The 23,985-nt window shown below is 38.4% G+C and overlaps 1 protein-coding gene across 1 annotated transcript in view; it reads right to left on the reverse strand.

Annotated features, from left to right (window-relative positions):
- LOC108415343 (carcinoembryonic antigen-related cell adhesion molecule 5-like) overlaps window positions 1-23,985 on the reverse strand; it is a 653,433-nt gene that overhangs the window by 242,383 nt on the left and 387,065 nt on the right. The window contains exon 6 of the mRNA XM_037547406.1: window positions 17,760-18,032. Within this exon, the coding sequence (XP_037403303.1) occupies window positions 17,760-18,032 (273 nt within the window). The remainder of the gene's footprint in view (window positions 1-17,759; window positions 18,033-23,985) is intronic.

Consider the following 23,985-nt stretch of genomic DNA (forward strand, 5'->3'; position numbering starts at 1 on the left):
ACACGTGCTCGTAAAGCTGAGATTCTCCCCTTTCCAACGACACGTCAATCAAACCTGTCGACCAACCAGGTGTCATGTTAGGCGGACTCGCAACAGGGGAGGCGGGATATTAACAGGAAGATTAGCCATGGATAGCACGCCAAGAGCGCAGCAGGCACGGAGAACGCCATAGAGAATACCACAGTAAACACAGCTGAACATAATTATTTGGCTTTTATAATACAGTTGAAATTGTTGTTATAACAAAATTATGTCAAATAATGTAAAGAAATACACCATAGGATGTTGCCATCAAGAGAAGGTAATACATAAACACTTTTTTTCCTGCAAAAATTGTTAGAAAATTAGTTTTTTTCAATTTGGAGAGGTTGTGGTCCTTTGGAGACTTCAAAGGGACACCTGGAGAAATGTACACAGACATGTATGTACACTATCTACTCTAGAGTGAATAACTTCTGATCAGTGAGGGTAATCAGTTTAAAATTTTACATGGTAAAAATTTGACCCCAAGGGGCAAAATATGGAACTGCAAAAACATTTCATGGACATGACCTCTTCAGTTTATGGTCCCTAAAATCTAAAACAAAAAAAGAAATTTTGAAAAGCGCCTGTTTTTTTTCCTATTTTTACCATATTTTGGCCATTATAGTTTAATTTCAATCATTTCAAGTATTTTCAATTAATTTTGTAAAGGCTTTTGAGTAATAATACTTCTTAAAATTGCCTCTGGATTATATAATATTTGAGTAAAAAGCATTAATATTTGGGTATGTCATTTCAGGCGAAAATTGGCAAAAATAGGCTTGGAGTTTAAGAGGTTAAGTAGAGCGGTGTTAAAGCACCTTCATGGAGGGGGTAGAGCTTTATGTTCTACAAAAAAAGAAATGTTAATAGGAGCATGATCTGAGATGATACTGCTAATGTCAGAGTCAATTATTCTGTGTGAAATGGAATTATTAGTTAGGATGATTTATGGTGTGGGGAGTAATATGTAAATTCTTTACTGTTAGGGTTCTGTGATCTTCAAATATCCACCAGTCCAAAATCTAACATGTATTGTTTGAGTGACTGATTGTACTAGAATGTGCTGATGAGAAATTCACACATGCATTTAAGACTATATTAAAATCCCCACCAAGAACAAGGGAGGAATTAGGAAATTTAGATATCTCTGTGAAAAGTAAATGCAAGAATGCTGGAGAGTCTGTATTAGGACCATAAATATTAGCGAAGGTTAGACTGTCCTTGACTGTGGTTTCATCAATAATAATGTAACAGCTGTCGGCATCTATTAAAGTTGAGCTGTTTCTCAGAGCAGTTCCTCAGCGTCTTTATCCACATGCCAGTGGGATTCGCCTCAGTAAATGGGTAGTGCCACTCCTGAAAAAATAATAAACACAAGAACACACGCGTGCGTTCCTCTTGTCCTGTAGATACGCTGATAAATAGTCTATATAAAATCAGTAATTTGTATGAGTACATCTGTAGCTAACATGAGCTGCTTTCTTCAACTCTGTGCCACAACAAAAGCACACAAAGAGTCTATATTTAAGACAGCATTACTGCTATTGTTGCATAGCCACTGTAGCTGCCTCCCTCAGGGTAACGGCGTTATCTCATGCTCATTGACTTTAGCCAACTTTTAAAGTCGCTGTTGTGTAAATTTTAAATAGTATTTGTAAATTGAGATTCGAAATAATAAATTGTATTTTTTAGTCTTGTTACAGAGACAGTGAATTCTGTTTAAGTCATCGAGAAAATAAAAGCCCTTCTACTGCATCCGTCTCATCTTGGTTCTGTGTGCCCTTCAGTTTAAAGTATAAGGGGTGCAACAGCAGAGCGCTTGAAATTAAAGTAGTGGGTTGTGCTCCCACTTGGTGAGGGCCACAAAAAGTTGACAGACTGTAAAGACAATTTTAAAAATCTTAATGAATGGCTTTCGTCCGTTATTTCATCGTTAACAGTGATAAAGAAGTAATATTTCACCACTTTACTTTGAGGGCCACAAACATGAACCCATGAAGAAGTGATGCTTTAGTAAAGCTGAATATATAACTGAGCCCTCTATGAGGCGGTGACTCAGCATTCAGTCTTTCTATTTAGCTCCTGACCATCATGAAGACCTTATGAACATCATGAAGACCTTATGAACATCATGACAACTGATTTTAACTGATGATATTGGTAATTTAATTACTACATGAATTAATAAATTGCTCCTGCATTAAAGCATTAATGACACATGGTTACTTTATGAATATTCATGATGACTCATGATGTATTACGTGTATGAATGAATGATTATTTACACATTAAACGCTTTTTCATGGACCTTTATTGTAACGTTGTACTGGTTTATCTGTTAATTCATTTGCATGAACTTTAAACCTGTTTTAAACAGAAAAGTTCAATTTAAACCTTCATTTTAATTCTGGATGATTTTTAAAGGAAACTTCTCGGAGTAAATCTACATCCCACACACTGCTGGCGCTGTTTTCTAGGATGAAAAGCACCTCAAGGAACTGGCTTGTATCTAATTCACACTGGTGGTTATCAGGCTGAAGATTCTCCTCACAAGAGGGAGCTGGTAGGACTCCAGCAGGTCTCAAATACATGTGCAGTTATAAAGTGTGTCTGTATGATGGAAACAGCTGAAGACAGACTGAAAATACTCCAGGTAAAATAGCTTTTTATTTAGAATAGGCTTTTGATGGTGGTTCATTCTGTTGGTTATTATGAGTAAAATCAACATTAGCATAAATCGGCCATGTCTTTATTGATTTATTGTCCTCTGGGCTTCAAGCTGAGTGCTAAACACTGATACACAGCAAGACAGGCTTTATTTTTAATGAAGTTTCATATTTAATATCAGATATTTTTAATAATCAATGTAAACTGAATGACAGAGCTCAATATCAAGTTTTAAACAATATTTTCACACTTTTCATTATTGATCTGTGTTTTTGAAGGTGGATTTCACTGGATGGTGGATTTCTGAACTGGATTACTGTCTGAAATCTCCAGAGTCTTGATGGTCAGCGTGATGTGAGAATTGCATCACTGTTTTAACCCTTTTATTAAAAGGCTAAAGCAGAGAGCTAATAGCAGGTTTTACAGTGGTTGTGGTGGAGTTTGTGTTGTATTTCTGGGTTGTGTGATGTTCGAGCTGGTTTCTCTGACTCTGGCGAGTGATGGCTGGTTCCTCTGCGTGCTCTGGTGTGTGAATCATCGCTGTTTGTTTATAACCTGAAGGCTAAAAGCAGAGGTGTAATAGAGCAGTAGAGAGTGGGCTGTGGCTGATTTTGGAGCTGGATGTCTGGCTGGATGGTCACAGGTGGATGAAATCACTCTGGATGGTGAAGCAGAGTCTGATGAGTGATCTGATTGTGAATCATGTCACTGTTTTAACCCATTGTTGGACTGTGAAGGGCAAAAAGCAGAGCGATAATATCGAGACTTTGGGTGATATTCCAGCCAAATTACGCTCTGATGCTGATGTCACCGCTCAATGACGTCACACTAGTTGGTTTGAGCTGCGTCTGCTGAATGGTCTGATATGTGTTTCGTGTCTGTAGCTTCATCTATGTTTAAAGTTACGCGGTGCAACTCCAATCGATTTAAAATAAAATCTAGATTATAAATTCTTATGAAATGTCAATGAAATACTTTTGATGTCCAAAAAAACGTGTTTGGTGTGAGATTCTGTCAGTTATACACAAACAATTTACTGTCTTGTGAATAAACTGCAGGTGTAACATTTAGAAGCAGAGCATTAAAAGCAGTTCAGTATTTCAAAGTAATAACAGCAGAAAGACTTTGTGACTGAGACGTTACTCACCTGATACAGTCAGTGTAACAGCATCACTGGTCTCTGAGTAACGCGGCTCTGTTGACCGTCTTCCTTTACAGGTATAATCTCCTCTATGAGACGCAGCAACATTAGAAATGGTGTATTCATTCCTCTGTTGAGCTTCACTGAGAGGTTTACTATCCTTAACCCAGTCATACTGCCAATGATGTCCACTTCCTATATCACACGTGAGAGTGACTGTCTCTCCGATGAACACAGGATCAGCTGGTTGTATTGTCACTGTAGCTTTTGGTCTCGCTGTAAAAACAGGACGAATAATTTAGAAACATTTGGAACTTAAATATGAAATCAGAAGATGTGAGTTTTGAAAATAGTTATTGAATAATGGGATAAGTGAACATGAAATTACAGGAAATGCCTCCTGTATTTATTCTAAAGTCAAATTTGTGGCAAGAAAACAGACGAACCTGTAACTCTGATCACGGCTGGAGCACTGCGATGTGTGGTGTAGACGTAGTAGTAGACATAGCGTTTGTAACTGTAGTCGTAGTAGTAGTTTTTCCTGCGTGCTGCACATTTAAACTCTGCTGTTCCTTCGTCAGACACTGTTACTCTGTGTTGGTCTCTTTATCTGCAGGACTCTGAGGCTGTAATGGGTGAGAGTCTTTGTACCAGAGAAACTCCCATCCAGTAGACTCCACCTCACAGGTCAGAGTAACTGTGTCTCCAGTGTAGACAGAGCTCTGAGGATCCGCCCTCACAGTCGGTTTGGGTTTTCCTGTTGGTATGAAATGATGAATCAGAGCTGCTTTTCATTTTACAACACAAGCAGTAGTTCAATCGTCTTATACACTGTATTTTATTAATGAGTCTTTAAATCTGCTGTCATTGTTTCTGAATGGGCTGCACCAACAAAGGTTAAACTTTAGCTCCTCACTGAACAGGAGTATGAAGTTATATATACAGCATTACTAAAGCATTACTTCTTTATGGGCTCCTGATGTTTGTAGCCTTCAAAGTAAAGTGGTGAATTATTTCTTTCCTTCTTTTTCACTGTTTGGTTACTGATGAAATAATTAGTGAACACCGTTAAATAATGTTTTTATTTAGAAAAGTATCTTTACGTGTAACACATGAATGAATATACATTCATAGACTGTAATGAGGTGTTAAAGGCAGATCCACAGTGAGGGCAAACAGTACCTTCCCTAAAAAATCTCCATTCTTTACTTCAGAACTGAGTAGAAGTGCTAAAGCACACTCCTTGTAAGTGCAGCTTATGTGTACTCTAGCGTCTTTGTGTGTGGCTAACATGTTTCCTCACAGCTGGTGTGCTAGCTCACTGTTAGCGGATTAGCTTGTGGCTACTGTGTAAGCTCAAGGCTAGCAGGCTGTGAGTAATTCAGATTAGTTTGGATAGTTTCCAATTACAGTTTGTTTCAAATTGTTTAGTGTTAAATAAAACAAAAATACATTTTATATTTTTATTTTTTTGATTTTGTCACATTATAAAGCTTTAGCTCAGTGTTTATTTGCTGCTAGGAAAGTGGCCTGAATGGATCAAGTAAAACCATTTTAAAGTCTCACATGTTGTTCTAATAAACTGAACATCAGGCACATTTCAAGGCGCTGCTTATTTCTATTGTATCAGGAATGTCTGTGTTCTATGTCGCATATTTGCAACTGTGCTGTTGTGTTTACTGAGCTGTATGTGCAGCTAAAACATTTTACTATTAGTGTTGTGTGTATTTATTTCTTTTGAAACATTGACAGACTGTAAAGACAATAAAAAAAATCTTAATGGCTTTCGTCTGTTATTTCATCATTAACAGTGATAAAGAAGTAATATTTCACCACTTTACTTTAAGGGCCGCAGACATGAACCCATGAAGAAGTGATGCTTTAGTAAAGCTGAATATATAACTGAGCCCTCTATGAGGCGGTGACTCAGCATTCAGTCTTTCTATTTAGCTCCTGACCATCATGAAGACCCTATGAACATCATGAAGACCCTATGAACATCATGAAAACAGATTTTTACATATTATTAAGCTTTAAACAATATTTTCACGCTTTTTCATGATCGGCTCCTCCCAGTCCTGTCCATGTGTTCATGTTTTGGTTTAGCCCCTTGTTTGGTGACTCTGCCCCTGATTGTTTTCACCTGTCCCTCGTCTTCCTGATGTGTATTTAAGCCCTGAGTCTGCCCTTTGTTTTTGCTGGTCTTTGTATTGGTCTTTGTTTGATGTTTGCTTTGTTTCAATCTCTGTCTGTGTAGTTGGTTTGATTCTGGTATATGTCATGTCGGCCCCACGATCTCTCCGTATTGGCTCTCTGACCCTGGACTGTCTGCTCCCTGATTTTGGATTTGCCCTTAATAAATCCTGCTTATCTCAGCATGTGCGTGCGCCTCCTCGCTCCACGTTACACCCTTATTATCTTTTCATTATTTATCTGTGTTTTTCAAGGTGGATTTCACTGGACGGTGGATTTCTGAACTGGATTACTGACTGGATTACTAGCTGAAATCTCCACAGAGCCATGATGGTCAGCATGATCTGTGAATCATGTCACTGTTTTAACCCATTGTTGGAATATGAAGGGCAAAGAGCAGAGCAATAATATCAAGACTTTGGGTGATATTCCAGCCAAATTACGTACTGATGCTGACGTCACCACTCGATGACGTCACGCTACTTGGTTTGAGCTGCGTCTGCTGAATGGTCTGATATGTGTTTTGTGTCTGTAGCTTCATCTATGTTTAAAGTTAAGCGGTGCATCTCCAATCGATTTAGAATAAAATCTAGATTATAAATTCTAAGATGAAGCCGTTTCTTCTGACTGTTTTCTGTTTTCAGAGATTCTGAGGCTTTTAGTGTTTGTGAAAAAGTTATTTTAGCTGGACCTCAGCTGCTCCATCAGCTCGACTACAGTCATTCCAAAAGCAGAGGTGACCGTGTTTGGTCAGTGAGGTTTTGTCAACAGTGAGTTCACAAAAGTAAATAGAGGGTGAAAAAAATACTTTTGATGTCTGAAAAAATGCGTTTGGTGTGGAAGATGCTGTCAGTTATACACAATTTACTGTCTTGTGAATAAACTGCATGTGTAACATTTAGAAGCAGAGCATTAAAAGCAGTTCAGTGTTTCAAAGTAATAACAACAGAAAGACTTTGTGACTGAGACGTTACTCACCTGGTACAGTCAGTGTAACAGCATCACTGGTCTCTGAGTAACGCGGCTCTGTTGACTGCCTTCCTTTACAGGTATAATCTCCAGTAGTTCAATCGTCTTATACACTGTATTTTATTAATGAGTCCTTAAATCTGCTGTCATTGTTTCTGAATGGGCTGCACCAACAAAGGTGAAACTTTAGCTTGGATTAATTTAAGGTTTATCAATAACACTTTACAATAAGGATACATGACAACATTAATTCATGCATTATTTAATGTCTGAGTGATCGTTACATATAATACATCATTAGTCATCATGAATATTGATAAAGTAACCATGTTTCATTAATGCCTTAATGCAGGATCAATATATTATGTCATGTAGTAATTCAAGTATCAGAATCATCAGTTAAAATCAGTTATTCATGATGTTCTTACAGGAGCTAAATTGTGGAACTGAATGCTGAGTGTAGTCATTAGTTTTTCCTGTTAGATAACAGATCTGGGGGTTCATGGTCATAGAGTATGATAGTAAACTGGGAGTGTTGGCGCTGTCGTCCCGCTGCTCTCGCACATTCTCTTATGTTTGTTGATGTTAGAACAGAGGGGCGCTGACCTCTCAGGGAGCCTCATGTCTCTGCTACCTTCTGGCTCTCCCTTTTAGGTAGGCTGTGAAAGCTCGACCTGCCGGAGTCTCTGCTGCTCTCTGTTAACACTGTATGCTATGATCTGTCACTCTTTACAAACTAACTCTGTGATTTCTTTCCTGAGTTGAACAGCTGCCTGTCCTGTGGATCTGATGCTGTTGCTTCTTCTGCCTTGATCGGGTGCCCACTGCTCGCCAGCCTTCTGGACCTGTTTGACCACCATGGAGCTTCCTGCTGAGCAGTGTTGTGCAGACCTCACCTGCATGAACTGACCCTCCTGAAGCTGCTGCACAGATTTGAACTATTTAACTGCTTCACCTGTTTTTCCCCATTTCTGCATTTTAATATTTTATACTAATGTTAAAATCTTTTCCTCTGTTCATTTTGCTCATGTCACTGTTTGCTCTGCAGTGTCGACCAGAGGAGGAGGAGGGGTTCCCTTTTTTGAGTCTTGGTTTCTCCTAAGGTTTCTTCCTTTTGCTTTTAGGGAGTTTTTCTTGCCGCTGTCGCCATTGGCGATGCTCATGGGGGCTCAGACCCAGATTTTTCTGTAAACTGCTTTACAATAACGCCTGTTGTGAAAAGCACTATATTAATAAACTTTAACTTGACTGCATCACCACCTCACTGAACAGGAGTGTGAAGTTATATATACAGCATTACTTCTTTATGGGTTCCTGATGTTTGTAGCCTTCAAAGTAAAGTGGTGAATTATTTCTTTCCTTCTTTTTCACTGTTTGGTTACTGATGAAATAATTAGTGAATACCGTTAAATAATGTTTTTATTTAGAAAAGTATCTTTACGTGTAACACATGAATGAATCTACATTCATAGACTGTAATGAGGTGTTAAAGGCAGATCCACAGTGAGGGCAAACAGTACCTTCCCTAAAAATCTCCATTCTTTACTTCAGAACTGAGTAGAAGTGCTAAAGCACACTCCTGGTAAGTGCAGCTTATGTGTAGTCTAGCGTCTTTGTGTGTGGCTAACATGTTTCCTCACAACTGGTGCGCTAGCTCACTGTTAGCGGATTAGCTTGTGGCTACTGTGTAAGCTCAAGGCTAGCAGGCTGTGAGTAATTTAGATTAATTGGAAACTATAGAAAATAAAGTTTGTTTCAAATTGTTTATTATGCTGTGTAAGGTGAACAGAGGAAGAGCTGATTTACACTTTACTGTGTCAGACAGCTGTGGAGAGGTGATGTGATCTGACACTCAGTTTGATAAACACTGATTAGTTGATGTTTTATTGTGTATTTCATGTTTGTGTAACATGTTATTTGTTCACTTGTTATTTACTTCTTTCTTAATAAAGTTCAATGTGACATATATGGTGTTTTATTTTTCAAAGGATCCTCCATGTATTATATGTGAACTCTGTATAATAGTGTATCACTTCACTGTAGGGGGCACAAATACTGTTAAGTAATGATGAAGATAACACATTAACTAATAACATAAGTAATAAACACATTATTCATGTTAATAACTAATGAAGATATTCAGACTAGTCAGTGATTTTTCTTTCTCCAGTTGATGATTCTGTCTTGACTGAATTTAGATTAGATTTAGACTAAAATCACTGCAGACAGAAATCAACCAAGAAACAATTCCCACGTTGTTTAAAGGAAACGAAATGAATAAGGTGAAACACTTTAGTTAGCTGTTCATAGGCTGTTCATTCCTGTATGTAACGTACAGGGCAGCTGCCTTTGTTGAGCTGCTGAATGAACACATCTTACTGTAGGTCTGCTTATAATAGTTTAATACTTTAATAATATGGTTTTCTATTATTCTCTTAGTAAATGATCCACTAGTCTATTCTGTACTGATTTCACTGCATTTTGGCACATTATGCCACACATAATTCATAGCATTACTAATACAAACACAATGATGTGGAAATCATATAAACCATATTGTTAAAGCAAAATACTAAAGACAACATATCAAATGTTTAAACTGAGAAATTTTGTTTTTTTGAAAAATATTAATTTTTTGAAATTTTGAATTTGATGCCAACGTGTTCTCAAAAAGGGACATTGGCATGTTTACCACTGGGTATCCTCTCCTCTTTTAACAATGCTCTGTAAGCGTTTGGGAACCAAGGAGACCACTTGCTGTAGTTTTTAAAGTGAAAGGTTTTCCCATTCTTGTTTGGTATAGGATTTCAGCTGCTCATCAGTTCAGGGTCTCCTGTGTTGTATATTTCGTATATTTCATTTTATAATGTGCCAAATGTTTTAGTGACTGTTCTGAACAGCAGGCAGGTCAGTTTAGCACCTTTACTCTTTTAATACTGAGCAAAGCTGTTGTAATATGTGCAGACTGTGGTTTGACATTGTCTTGCTGAAATAAACAAGGCTTCTCTGAAAAAAACAGAAATATGCCAAAACATGTATATATTGTTCAGCATTAACGGTGCCTTCATAGATGTGCACGTCACCCATGTCATGTGTGCTAATGCACCCCTATACCATTAGGAATACTGGCTTTTGAGCTGTGCATTGATAACAAGCTGAGTGGTCTGTAGTCCAGAGGACACAGTGTCCATGATTTCCAAATAGAATCTTAAATGTAGATTTTTCTGGCCACATTCCCACTTCGTCTCAGTCCATTCTAAATGAGCTCAGGCCCAGAGAAGGTGGCAGCATTTCTGGATCCTGTTTATGTACAGTTTCTTCTGTGCATTTAACTTGCATTTGCGGATGCAGTGATAAACTGTGTTCACAGACAGTAAACGGCAGAAGTTTTTCTAAGCCCATGCAGTGATTTCTACTATAGAATCATGTCTGTTTTAAATGCAGCACCACCTGATGGCCCAAAGTTCACAGCCAGCAAATACAGTATTTTGGCCTTGTCCCTTGCATACAGAGATTTCACCATATTCTCTGAGTTGTTTAATGATATTCTGTACCATAGATGATGAAAAACAAAAGTTATATGCTATTTTATTTTGAAAAACGTTATTCTTGAATTGTTCCACTATTTGATTGAGCAGACAATGTTTGTTTCCACTGTTTCTGGTAGCTGTAGCTTTTTATCAGATATTTAACAACATTTTAGATGAATATTAGGTCATTTTAAAGTAAACCTTAACAGTATCTGTATAGTATTTGTAAATAATGTGGATAAAGTTACATAGCTAACATACACTATATTGCCAAAAGTATTCACTCTCCCATCCAAATAATTGAATTCAGGAGTTTCAATCACTTCCATGGCCACAGGTGTATAAAACCAAGCCCCTAGGCCTGCAGACTGCTTGTACAAACATTAGTGAAAGAATGGGTCGCTCTCAGGAGCTCAGTTAATTCCAGCATGGTACCGTGATCTGACGCCACCTGTGCTACAAGTCCAGTCGTGAAGTTTCCTCACTACTAAATATTCCACAGTCAAATGTCAGTGGTATTATAACAAAGTGAAACAACAGCAGCTCAGCCACGAAGTGGTGGGCCATGTAAAATGACAGCGTGGGGTCAGCAGATGCTAAGGCGTATAGTGCGTAGAGGTCTGCAACTTTCTGCAGAGTCAATCGCTACAGTCCTCCAAACTTCATGTGGCCTTCAGCTTAGCTCAAGAACAGCATGGAGAGCTTCATGGAATGCGTTTCCATGGTCTGCTAAGATGCTAAGAAATATCTTAATATCCCTCATTGTCTTTCATTATTGTCCCCCCTGGCCCATAACCCAGATTTATCTTTTCAGCTGAATAGCTCTGGACTCTCAGTTTGGTTTGACAGAGGGATTAAAACATTTCCCATGTTTTCTGGAAGTTTGCTCAGATCGTTTATACAACTGCAAGAAGAGTACGAGTTACCTAGGTCAGACTTTTTAAAATATCTCCAGGTTCGTCACCTGATCATCTCAACTATTAAGGATGGGAGATTCAGAAAGGAATTAACCGACCTTGAAGAGTTGCTAGTTAAGAAAAGCCAGGCTAGAGGGGTGATTTCACCAATTTATGGCATTTTGCTAAACCATGTTAAACCATCATCAGACAGTCTGAGAGGAGGCTGGGAGAGGGACTTGGGCCAACCAATCACAGAAGAGGACTGGTGCAATGTTTGTAAAGACTTGTTTCCCAAATGTTCCTCATCTGGTGTTCATGAGCTTAATTTTAAATTCATGAATGGGATATATTTTACACCTGTTTGCTTACAGAAGATGTTTCCAGGTAGATCTAATTTGTGTTTTAAATGTAAAACTGAAAGAGGAACATTTTTTCATGCTTTCTGGCAGTGTAAAAGAATTGGCACTTTCTTGGGACAGAGTACATATTAGGGTAGAAGAAATCTTCCAAACACCATTTCAGAAGAGTCTCCTGCCCTGAGCTGAAGTCTGTATAAAATTATAGACCAGTTCTGAAAGAAGCTTAATATTGTTTTTAAACTTCTAAATAATCATTCAATGTAATGAAGACGTTTTATTAAGCTCTGATTTATTAGTTAAGTATTAATACTCATTCAATGTAATGAAGACGTTTTATTATGCTCTGATTCATTAGTTAAGTATTAATAATCATTCAATGTAATGAAGACGTTTTATTAAGCTCTGATTCATTAGTTAAGTATTAATAATCATTCAATGTAATGGACTTCCGGTTCCGGCGTGGTATGGAGTAGTTGGGTGTTTTGTAGCCTCCGCGGAGAAATTTTTACATTTCTATCTTTACTGCACCTTTTTCTTTCCTACTATACTGAATATTTACGTGACTTTATTTTTCAATAAGTGCAAACTCCGAAATGCCTCCTAAGTCGAGCAAATTGACAACCTCCACGCAGTCGCTTATTCGGCCTATGGCGAGCGCTGCATCGTCTCCAGCACATGCTGCATCACCTATGGCGGGTGCGTCTGCTTCGGCAGGTACTGCCTCTGTGGACATTTCAGCTCTGAAATCCAAGCTGATTCGGGCTGTCATCACCAAAATGCAGACAATTCTAGATGACCACCACTCTAAGCTCAGATCTGAGCTTACAGTTATGAAAGCTGAAATAATGCGGGACTTTGCAGCATTAAAAATGGACTTCGGCGGCATTAAAAATACAGTGTCGGGCATTGAGCATGCTCTGTCTGCATGTACCGACGAAACGTCTGCGCTTCGGGCTACAGTCGAGACCCTGACCAAGGATGTGACCCGGCTCGAGGATAGATGTGAGGATTTGGAAGCCAGGTCCCGCCGCCAAAACCTTCAGATTATGGGAATCCCGGAGGACGACTCTTTTTCACTGACCAACGCGGCAGTTTCTAAGCTTCTTATGGAAGCGTTTAACTTGGAAAAAACTCCTCTTGTGGAAAGAGCCCACCGTTCTCTGGCACCCAAACCGAAACCTGGTGGAGCACCGCGGCCCATCATCGCGAGGCTTCACAACTATGCAGACTGTGCCGATATCCTTTCGAAAGCCAGGAGGGGTCAACAGCGAGCTGCAGCCAATAACATTGAATTCTCTGTTTTTCCGGATTTTACACAAAAAACTGCGAGGGCTCGTGCAGCTTTCAACGAAGCTCGTAAACAGCTTCGGGGCATCGAGGGAGTTCGGTACGGACTGTTTTATCCTGCACGTCTCCGGATAACAAGCGATGGGAGGCATCATGACTTCACCTCTCCTGACGAGGCCATGAAGTTCATCTCCAAACTAAAGAAGTAAAGTCGATGTGGCATTAGTATAACATCCTGTTTTGGTGACTTTCCAAGTCTCAGTCTTGTTTATGGTTTTGCTAGTGTTTAGCTAGAATTCATCTTCAATATTTGTGGTTACAGTTTAATTCTATTACTGTTGTGCACCATCATTTTCGTCTGTTCGTTATTTTATACTGGGTGCAGTAACTATTACTACAGCTCCGCGGATACTGCCTGTTGTTCCATACCATGTCTCGCAGTCGGGGGCGTGGCTTGTTCAGGGTTGGCTCCTGGTGGAGTCTTGCTGGTCCTCTGTTTTGTTTAGGTCGAGGACATTGGGTGGGTTCTGTTTGTGGGCGGATTTATTCTCTGTGTTTGTGTGTGTGTCTGTGTGTTGGTCCTGTTTTGTGTCCTTTCCCCTTCCCCAGCCGGCCGGTTTTATTCTATTCAAACGTTTATTTTCTATATATTATCTGTTTTTAGTTAAATGATACGCAAAACGAATGAAAACGGTACCTCTGTCAGATTTCTGAGTTGGAACGTTAGAGGGTTGAATAAGCCAGTTAAACGTTTAAAAGTTTACACTCATCTGAAACGTTTAAATGCGGACATCGTTTTTTTACAAGAAACACACATGGATAACTAGAGGGGTCGCAATACTGAATAAAAACGGGATCCAACTTAGTATTGATAAAACTATTTCGGATGCTAACGGTAGATATATAATTGTCCTGGGTTCGTTATACAACACTCCTGTGCTTTTAGTAAATATTTATGCCCCCAACTTTGACGACCCAAGCTTTATGAACAGTCTGTTTAGCTCTATCCCTTCCATTAACACCTACTATTTGATTATGGGTGGGGACTTCAACTGTATTTTGGACCCTATCTTGGATCATTCTAATCCCCGAGTTCTCTCCCAGTCTCTATCCTCACGGTCAATCTCAGACTTCATTACAAAAAATAATGTTATAGATCCCTGGCGATATCTCAATCCAAAAATCAAACAATTTTCCTTTTACTCACACCCGCACCAGACCTATTCACGTATTGATTATTTTTTTATTGATAACTTTTTTACTCCACAAATAGACTCCACAGAATATCACCCCATCGTAATCTCAGACCATTCTCCACTCACTCTAAATTTAAAGTTTTCCTGCCGCCCAACTGTTTTGCCAGCTTGGAAATTTGATTCCTTACTCCTATCAGATGAGACTTTTAATACATTCATCTTTTCCACCATTGATGAATTTTTACTTAACAATAAGAAAAGTACAACCTCGCCTTCGCTTCTTTGGGAGACTCTCAAAGCATACTTACGTGGACAAATTATTTCCTACACCGCCTTTTCTAAAAAACAACAGAGACTAAAACTTCAGGCCCTGATGTTGGGGATTGCCGAGTTGGACAGGCTTAACGCTCTCTCCCCATCGCCCGCATTGTTTAAAAACAGAATTGCTCTACAAACTGAAAATGACCTAATAACAACTATAGAAGCAGAGCCCTTAATACGTCATGCTCGTTGTAACTATTACGAAAACGGTGATAAACCTTCCAGGCTTTTAGCACATCAACTAAGGAGATGAGCAGCCTCTCGTATAATTCCTAAAGTGATGGATTCAGGAGGTACACTTTCCTCAGATTCTCTGTCAATCAACCAAGTTTTCAAATCATATTATTCAGACCTATATAAATCTGAATCTCTTTCGGATGATTCAGCAATGTCAGCATTCTTTAATGAGCTTGAGTTTCCAACAGTTGACCACGCATTGGCACAGGAGCTTGAGTCTCCTCTGACTTTGGATGAAATCCGAGCGGCCATTAAAACTATGCAAACTAACAAGGCACCAGGCCCGGATGGATTTCCGCTCAAATTTTTAAAAAAATTAGAGAAAAAGCTTGGGCCTCTCCTTCTGGCAGTTTTTGAGGAGTCGCTGGGGGTTGGGTCACTGCCACAGTCTATGACACAAGCTTCAATATCTTTGTTATTGAAAAAAGACAAGGACCCTACATCTTGTGCTTCCTACAGGCCTCTGTCACTACTAAACACAGACATTAAAATTTTAGCTAAAGCTCTGGCTCTACGTTTGGAAGCTGTTCTCCCCAATATAATATCTTCAGCTCAAAATGGCTTCATTAAAGGGCGACAGCTTTTCTTTAACACACGAACACTTCTTAATGTTATTTTCACAAAGGGATCAACCCTTACTCCTGAGGTTCTTGTCTCTTTGGATGCTGAAAAGGCATTTGGAATGGAATGGAATTATTTATTCAATGTGTTGTATAAATTCGGATTCAAGGACAATTTATGGATAAAATTGTTATACTCCTCTCCTAAAGCTAGCGTGTGCACTAACGGGGTCAGGTCAGATTTTTCCCCTCTGTTTCGTGGAACGAGACAGGGCTGTCCTCTGTCTCCTCTACTTTTTGCACTTGCTATAGAGCCCCTCTCCATTGCATTGAACTCTCTTGATTCTTTCCGGGGAATTTCCTGTTTTGGTTCTGAAATGAAATTATCCTTATATGCGGACGATTTATAACTATATGTCACAGATCCAGAGAGTTGTTTTCCTTCCATCCTGGCATTGCTTAACAGATTTAGCTCTTTTTCTGGATACAAATTGAATCTGCAGAAAAGCGAATGCTTCCCGATTAACCCAGCAGCAAGGTCTCTTTCACAGGCATCCACACCCTTTAAATTTTCTCCTTCCGGGTTCAAGTATCTTGGTGTAAATATAACTCGTACTTTTCCCTCCCTCTTTGATGCTAACTACTCCCTGCTCATGGATAAGCTTAAGTTGGACTTTCAAAGATGGAGAGCTCTCCCCTTGACATTAATAGCTAAAATCAATGTAATTAAAATGAATGTATTACCTCGCTTTCTTTTTCTATTCCAGACTATCCCACTATTTTTACCTAAAAAAATTTTCAAAGCGCTCGACCAGTTAATTGCATCATTTATTTGGGATGGAAATCCCCCCAGGGTCAGAAAATCTGTGTTACAAAATTTTGTTTCTGATGGTGGTCTTTCCCTTCCAAACTTTTTATTTTACTACTGGGCAACAAATATTGAAAAACTGCTTTAGGCTACTGGGCGGGGTTGGTGGGAGTTGGAGTCTCGTTCCTGTCCCTCTTCCTCCCTACTCGTATTACTTACCTCTCCGATACCAATTAGATATGTTAATCATTCCTCCAACCCCCTGGTAATCGCTACTCTCCAAATTTGGGGTCAATTTAGGCAATATTTTAAATTCTTAGCTCCATCCCATAGGATGCCTATATTGAATAATCATTTATTTCCCCCGAGTTTACATGATGCTGCTTTCAGAATCTGGCATGATAAAGGTATTAGATCCCTCAGGGATCTCTATAAAAATAGTATTCTTTCCAGATTTGTTCAATTAGTTTCAGAGTTCGGACTGCCCTCTTCACATATGTTCAGATATTTTCAAATAAGGCATTTTGTTTCCTCTCAGTTTCAAACCCACACTTGCCCCACTACCGATCAGTCTTGGGACGATCTGTTGAATTTAAATCACAGTTCTAAAGGTCTTGTTTCCAAAATATACTTCCACATTATGGCTTTGGACAATCACTCCAATGATAAGGTCAAAAGCGCCTGGGAACAGGAGCTGGGTATTACACTTTCTCAGCAGTGTTGGGACGAAGCCTTAAGACAAATTCGCACCTGCGCACCCTGTGCAAAACTCCAGTTAATACAGTTTAAGGTTTTGCATAGAGTTCACCGATCTAAATCTCAATTGGCGAGGTTTTACCCCAATTCGTTCAGTGATCGCTGTGACAAATGCGACGCCTCACCATGCAACTTAAGTCATATGTTTTTTCTCTGCCCATCATTATTTAATTTTTGGTCCCGTTATTTTGACACAATGTCTCAAGTTTTAAAACTCCCTGTCCCTTTATTGCTATCTTTGGCCTAACAAATGGTTTCCCCTCCGTGTCCCGACTTCAACTGACTGTCCTCGCCTTCACATCCTTATTGGCAAGACGTCGGATTCTATTGGCATGGAAATCACCAATCCAACCATCTTTTTCGTTGCTGCTCCAAGATGTCTTACATTTTCTAAGATTAGAGAAAATAAGGTTTACTGTCAGAGGTAATACTACAGCATTTTACTTAAAATGGAATCCATTTCTAGAATATTTTAATGCACTTCCATTTATGCCGACTGGTTAGTACCCCCCCCCCCCCCCTGAGTGTGTGTGTTTGTGTAATGTTTGCCTGTTTTTTTGTTAGTCTTGGTTTGTTTGAGAATAAACATAAAACTGAGGAGTATATTCTTCTTTTAATATTCTACGAATGTTGCAGCTCGATGTATGCATTTTGCACAATTCTGTATGGGATTTGTTGAATGTGATATTTGATATTACTTCTCAATAAAAAAAAAAGCTGAAAAAAAAATCATTCAATGTAATGAAGACGTTTTATTAAGCTCTGATTCATTAGTTAAGTATTAAGTGAGCTGAAAACTTTTTCACACTCACCTGATACAGTCAGTGTAACAGGATCACTGGTGTGTGAGTAGCGTGATGTTCCTCTCTCTGTTCCTCTACAGGTGTATGTTCCTCTGTCAGACGCTGTAACAGAGCTGATTCTGTACTGCTGTTCATTCCTGACAGGAGTGGATGAACCATCTTTAAACCAGCTGTACTGCCAGTTAGAGACTCCTCCTCCCTGTATGTCACATCTGAGAGTGACAGTCTCTCCTCTGAACACCTGATCATCAGGCTGTATGGACACCGCAGGTTTTGGTGTCTCTGTGGAGAGAAAGAAATCCTCAGAACAGATAATTCAGATAAAGATGATTTCTACAGTGCTGTGAAAAAGTATTTGCCCCTCACCCGATTTCTTCTACTTCTATTTTTACATTCTAAAACAAAGACAACACAAGTAAACACAAAATGCAGCTTTTAAATGATCCCTCCTTTATTGAAGATAAAGATTTATTCAATACCAATACCATGTGACCGACCTAACCTATCAACCAAACTATTGTGAAAAAGTAATTGCCCCCAAAACCTAATATCTGGTTGTGTCAACTTTGGCAATAACGACTACAATCAAACGTTTGTGATAACTTGTGATGCGTCTTTTACATCGAAGTGGAGGAATTTTGACCCACTCTTAAAACAGCAGAACTGCTTTAATTCGGCTGCACTGTGTGATTTTTCGAACATGAACTGCCCATTTAACATCTTGTCACAGCATCTCAATGGGATTCAAGTCAGCACTTTGACTCGGTCGCTCCAAAACCTTAAGTTTATGTCTCTTTGAGCCATTCAGAGGTGGATTTGCTGATGTGCTTCAGATTATTGTCCTGCTGCATAACCCCACTGCGCTAGAGCTTTAGGTCACACACACTACCACCACCATGTTTGAGTGCTGGTAATGGTATGATTCTCTAATGGTGGAATGTGCTGGTAGCTTTACGCCAGATGTAACAGGACTCATGTTTTCCAAAAGTTCCACCTTTGACTAATCAGCCCACAGAATGTGATCCCAAAAGTCTTGGGGCTCATCTAGATATTTTTTGGCAAATGCTGGACAAGCCTTTGTGTTTTTTTTTTTTGTTTGTTTTGGTCAGTAATTGTTTGCATCTTGCAACTCTCCCATGGATGCCATTTTTGCACAGTGTCATGGACTTTAACTGACAACTGAGGCCTCCAGGTTTTACATTTGCTGGAGTCCCAGAGCCTTAGCAACAACTTTGTAACCCACTCCAGACTGGTTCATTTCAGTGAGTGTGTTTCATATCCATATTTGAGTCTCTTTAGATGGGGCATCATGTCATTCCTGAGACGTTCTAGCCTTCTTCACGTTGCCAGACAGGTTCTATTTAAGTGACATTTAGAGTCAACAGGTCTGGCAGTAATCTTGCCTGGGTGTGGCTAATCAAATTGATCCCAGCAGTCAAGTTAATTTGGTTTACTGGTTGATTTAGTAGAAGGGGGCAATTACTTTTTACCTAGGGCCAGGTTAAAGCAAAAATACTCCTTATCTTTAATGTAAGTTAACATAATGCAGTTCTTCATATCAGACCATTTCTGTTGATTCATCCATCATTCAGTTTTGACAGGATGTAAAGGACAGCTGCTGTTTAGATGATGTATAAAAATGGAGATCTTTCTTTTGTTTGTTTGTTTTTGTCACCTTTAGAGGACATGTTAACATGATTACATCACTTCTTTTAAAATGTTTCTGGTGTTAAATTGCCCCAACAGGTCTGGAGCGTATTTCAGGCATCAGTTTCAGAATTAGGGTAAATTTACAACAAAAACAATGAAGTTAATAATATAATAAGACCAAATTGAAATATTTAATATTTTGTCTTTGTACTGTTTTTGTTTCATCACAGGTCAAACTAAATGTACTATACCATATGTCAGTATGTTATGTCAATTAGTATAGTTAGTAGATGAGCCACTACATTAGCGACCCCTGCAGGCCACAGTGTCAGTAGACTGTCTGTAATTAGTGCCTCTTTTAGTAAAGCTGGCTTGTGTGTGTAGAAGCATTTAGCATGTGAGCACAGGGTCTCCACTGAGCTGCAGGACTGGCGGCCCTGATACTGACCTGATACTGACCTAATGAATGTGCATTTTGAGCAGTGGCATTGTTTATCCACAAAAATATCAGGAGAGATTATGCAAAGAAACAGTTTGGAGGAATTTACTAAAGTGAACTATCTATCTATCTAATCATGTACTTTTTACATTTATTAATATTAATAACATATAACATAAAACAATGTGTATTATTTACTTTTTACTGTGTTGTTTTTTTAACCAATCCCATTTTATCTCCACAGTAACTGCATTCTTTTAAAGCCAAACCTTTTCAGGTCAGGGTCCTCATGCAGAGGCAGTGTTTGTCTCACAACCCACCAAATATTTTGTGAAGCGAAATTAAACATAAACTCGTCTTAAAATTCTTAATATTTTCAATTCATTTTGACACAAACTGTAATTTCCATCAACAAATACAATGATAAAAGAATGAAAATGCATAAGCCTGTATTGTTACTCAGTGAAACTGTGGAACAGAGAAATAATAAAATAATGACTCACTAATTTGTTCTGCAAACATGTTCTCATCTAAATCTGTTCTGATCCATGTTGTCAGCTAGCATAGTAGCCCACCCCGCTCTGAGCTCTGATGATTTATCAGACTAAAGCTTGTTTTACACTAGAATAACACAGCAGCTCAGCAGAGCAGAGTTCTACATCTTTATAGTGGCTGGGAGTTCAAAGCAGGAGCTGCACTGACTCTTCATGCTAAAACGGTTTAGTGTGAAATAACAATAACTTCTGTTTATTTATGGCGTCCATACTGTATTATAACTTTACAGGCTGGTCCAGTTACTGAAACACAAAACACCACCATGACTAGAATACCAAAACATGTAAACTGCATTCAGACGTATATTTACAGTAAGAATTACATGTTAAGACAAAAATCACAGTCACAAAAACTGCAAGGAATGATGGGAAGCTCTGTCCTCTATCACCACAACGTTCAGAGACAGGCAGACTCTCACACAATACAATCAGCAAATCACAGCTAATTACTGCATCACTCTTTACTGCAGTCTACTGCTTTAAGGAGGACAGTAGATCACTGCAGTGTTTCTGCTGTAAATGTGCAGCAGTTCTCTACAGTTTACAGCAGAATTATTCTGTAAATTAACTGCTGACGTCTGTCTTTCTGCACAAAGAAACTGAAACGTATCAGCTGTGTTTGGTTTACTCTGCCTGATCCACAGCTCTGAGTGACAGAGCCTCCACTGTAGACACGGCTCTGAAACACCATCACAACTGGTTTATATTCTGCTTGCAGTAAAAATGAAATGCTTTAGAAATATTTCAAACACATCTACTGTGTTAATAGTGATCATAGTAGACTACAGTAATTAGTTACGCCTGCTGTGTAAACTGAGTGGCCACTCACTGGACATTTTATCAGTAATGTAAAGGGTTAAGCGTGTAAGTACAATAGCACTGCAATTCATCGGCTCTTTGAAAGGAACAAAAAGACTGTTATACAAATTAAGACAGAATAAAAAGAGGGTTAGAAATTGAGGTTTTTTTCTTGTATCTTCACTACTTTGATTTTCTTATACATGTATTGTATCTAGTTTTAAACGTTAAAAATGTTAAAAAGATTTTGGATGAAAAACAAAATATGATTTTGTACAGTAAGAAATTCATCTGTTTTATCTGTTTTCTGTTAGTAGTGGCTTATACACTGGATTGAAAGGATTATCGATTGCTCATGCCTGTTTCAACCTGCGGGGCGCTCTCGCTGCGAGTGTTTGTCATTTCATTGTTCCCCTTTTTACAGGTAAAAACACATAAAACGTGAATGTTTCTTGTGAAAAACAGAGTAATCCAGTGTAAAACCCTCTCTAAACAGTATTTTGTCACTAGAAAACCGTTGAAATTAAGTTAAATGAGTCTATGGTGGCAAGTAGGAGTTCGCTGGGCTCCATAGGTAGCAAAGCACCACGAGGCACCCACGCCGCTGCTGAATGAGAGTACAGCGTGTGCTCATTTGTTACAATGCATATAAAGTTAAAAACCATGTTTTTGTCACATAAGAACTTGTTGAATGTTAATGTCAGGAAAAGAAGAAATTCTGTTGTTACTGTGATCTGAGAGCTTTTGAATTAGAATACAGCTGATACTAAAATGTTACTGAAGTCTCTTACATGCTTTTAAATGGTAAAATGGAAGCGTCCAAATGTCATTATTAATGCATATTGTAACAATACTCTAGCATATGAGTTATATTTTGAAGAGGCTTAATAGAAAAAAAGATAAAAGATGTTTTTGTTTATTGTTTTGTTTTAAGTGGATTAATGGTTAAAATGGACAGCAAATGTGGATATGTAACCTGTGGATAAAATATCCTAAATTTGATTGAGTTCATTCAAGATAAAGACGAGACGAGACGAGATGCTGGAGTGTTTGTGATTTCATTGTTCCCCTTTTTACAGGGTACTACAGTAACACCTACATAAAGGTGCATTTGTAGGTCTACACTGACCGACTGTAGCCCATCAGTCTCTGTCCAGTTTATACGCTCCTTTAATGTGCACCTATATGATAAGTGTTTCTGATAAAATGGCCACTGAGTGTAAGTGCCTGTCTGCAGGTAACAACGGATGGTAGGAGTTCTGAATATACTGGTTTGTCAGTGAATTTTTATGGATATAACAAAAAATGTGTTACTCAAACATTTGAACATATAAAATGTAAAAACTTCTCGTTGTTGAAAGTTTATGCTTTGATCATGTAGTATTGAAATACTCAGATATATAACTTTTAAAAGCCTGAAAACAAGTTACTGTGCTTTCTGCATCTTTCTGTACATATATGCAAGTTACTAACAATACATTGATCTTCTTGCTTTACATTAATGAACATGCAAGATAAAGTTGCATTAATAACTTAATCTATAATCTATGACGGTGACAAGCTAAGAAACTGTCCTACCTACAAACCTGTGAACCCAATATAAGCTGTACCTGGATCTTTCCCTGAACTTGGTGCACTTTCTTCTCCACCTTTGTAAAGAAACAATATATGCAATGTAAACTAACTATGCAGCTCAAGTTTTACATCTTCATGACAGGATTTAAAAAACTTTATGATTTACTGAAAAAAAATGCATCTAAATCAGATCCACACTTGTTTCATATAACGTACACGATTGAAACACCCACAGATGAGCAACTGTGCCGCATACGTTTTTATGCGAATCATAAGCATCAAGGCATCTTCTGAAAAGTCTCGAAATCAAACTGATTGGCAAAACTACTTTTAAGAGTATCTGTCTATATTTTGTGAATTTGGGCTGCACAATGAAGCATCAAATGAGAATATTTAACTTTAAGTTGCCACAGGCTACTAAACACAACTAAAGCAAACCTAAATCAACAAAATAGTTCTTACACGGCTGAACTGTCACTCCTCTACTGATTAAATCAGTATCTTTGAACACCAAGCAGCTTCTTTTTATTTGTGAGCCTGAACTTGCTGGCTTTATTGCATGCGTACTGAGCCCTGCTGGTGACATCTCATATAAATAAAAATAATACATGGCCACACCTCAGTAACGTGTGCAAATGAGAGCCTAATGCATTGACATGACTTATTAAGGCATGGGACCAAGATAATTAACTTGTCCCCATGACTTAGTAAGGCTTTTACAGTCTTGCCTATGAATATTTTCCTAATGGCTTGGACTTTTTTTTATTATAAGCTTTGGCTTATTTGTAAACACCCAACAAAAAACATCTATCCTTAAAGGAAAAACATCTTTCTACACTGATCCACTAAATATCTAGAAGATCATCTTAATTTATTATTACACTGATCTGAAACATACAATAACCATAACACTTGTGATTTCACTAATTTGAGCAACTTTTCATATTCATCTATTACATGTAAGGTTTAAATTGTATGTACAAATGAATATGTAGGCAAATAAAATATAATAATATTCCAGTTCATGAACATGTGAATGATTTACCATCAGTTTGATCAGCTTGTCCACTGTGGATGAGGACAATCAGCACTAAAGTAGAGAGAGAAAAAGAGGATATGATGCATTTAAATGAAATATTAGCTGTTATGACAGGAGGATTTAATGAGTCTTAAAGAGCATTTCAAACCTAAATCTAAGTGAAAAATACATCTACAGTCA

Source organism: Pygocentrus nattereri, chromosome 2, assembly GCF_015220715.1.
Source record: "Pygocentrus nattereri isolate fPygNat1 chromosome 2, fPygNat1.pri, whole genome shotgun sequence".
In the NCBI taxonomy this organism is placed as follows: Eukaryota; Metazoa; Chordata; class Actinopteri; order Characiformes; family Serrasalmidae; genus Pygocentrus; species Pygocentrus nattereri.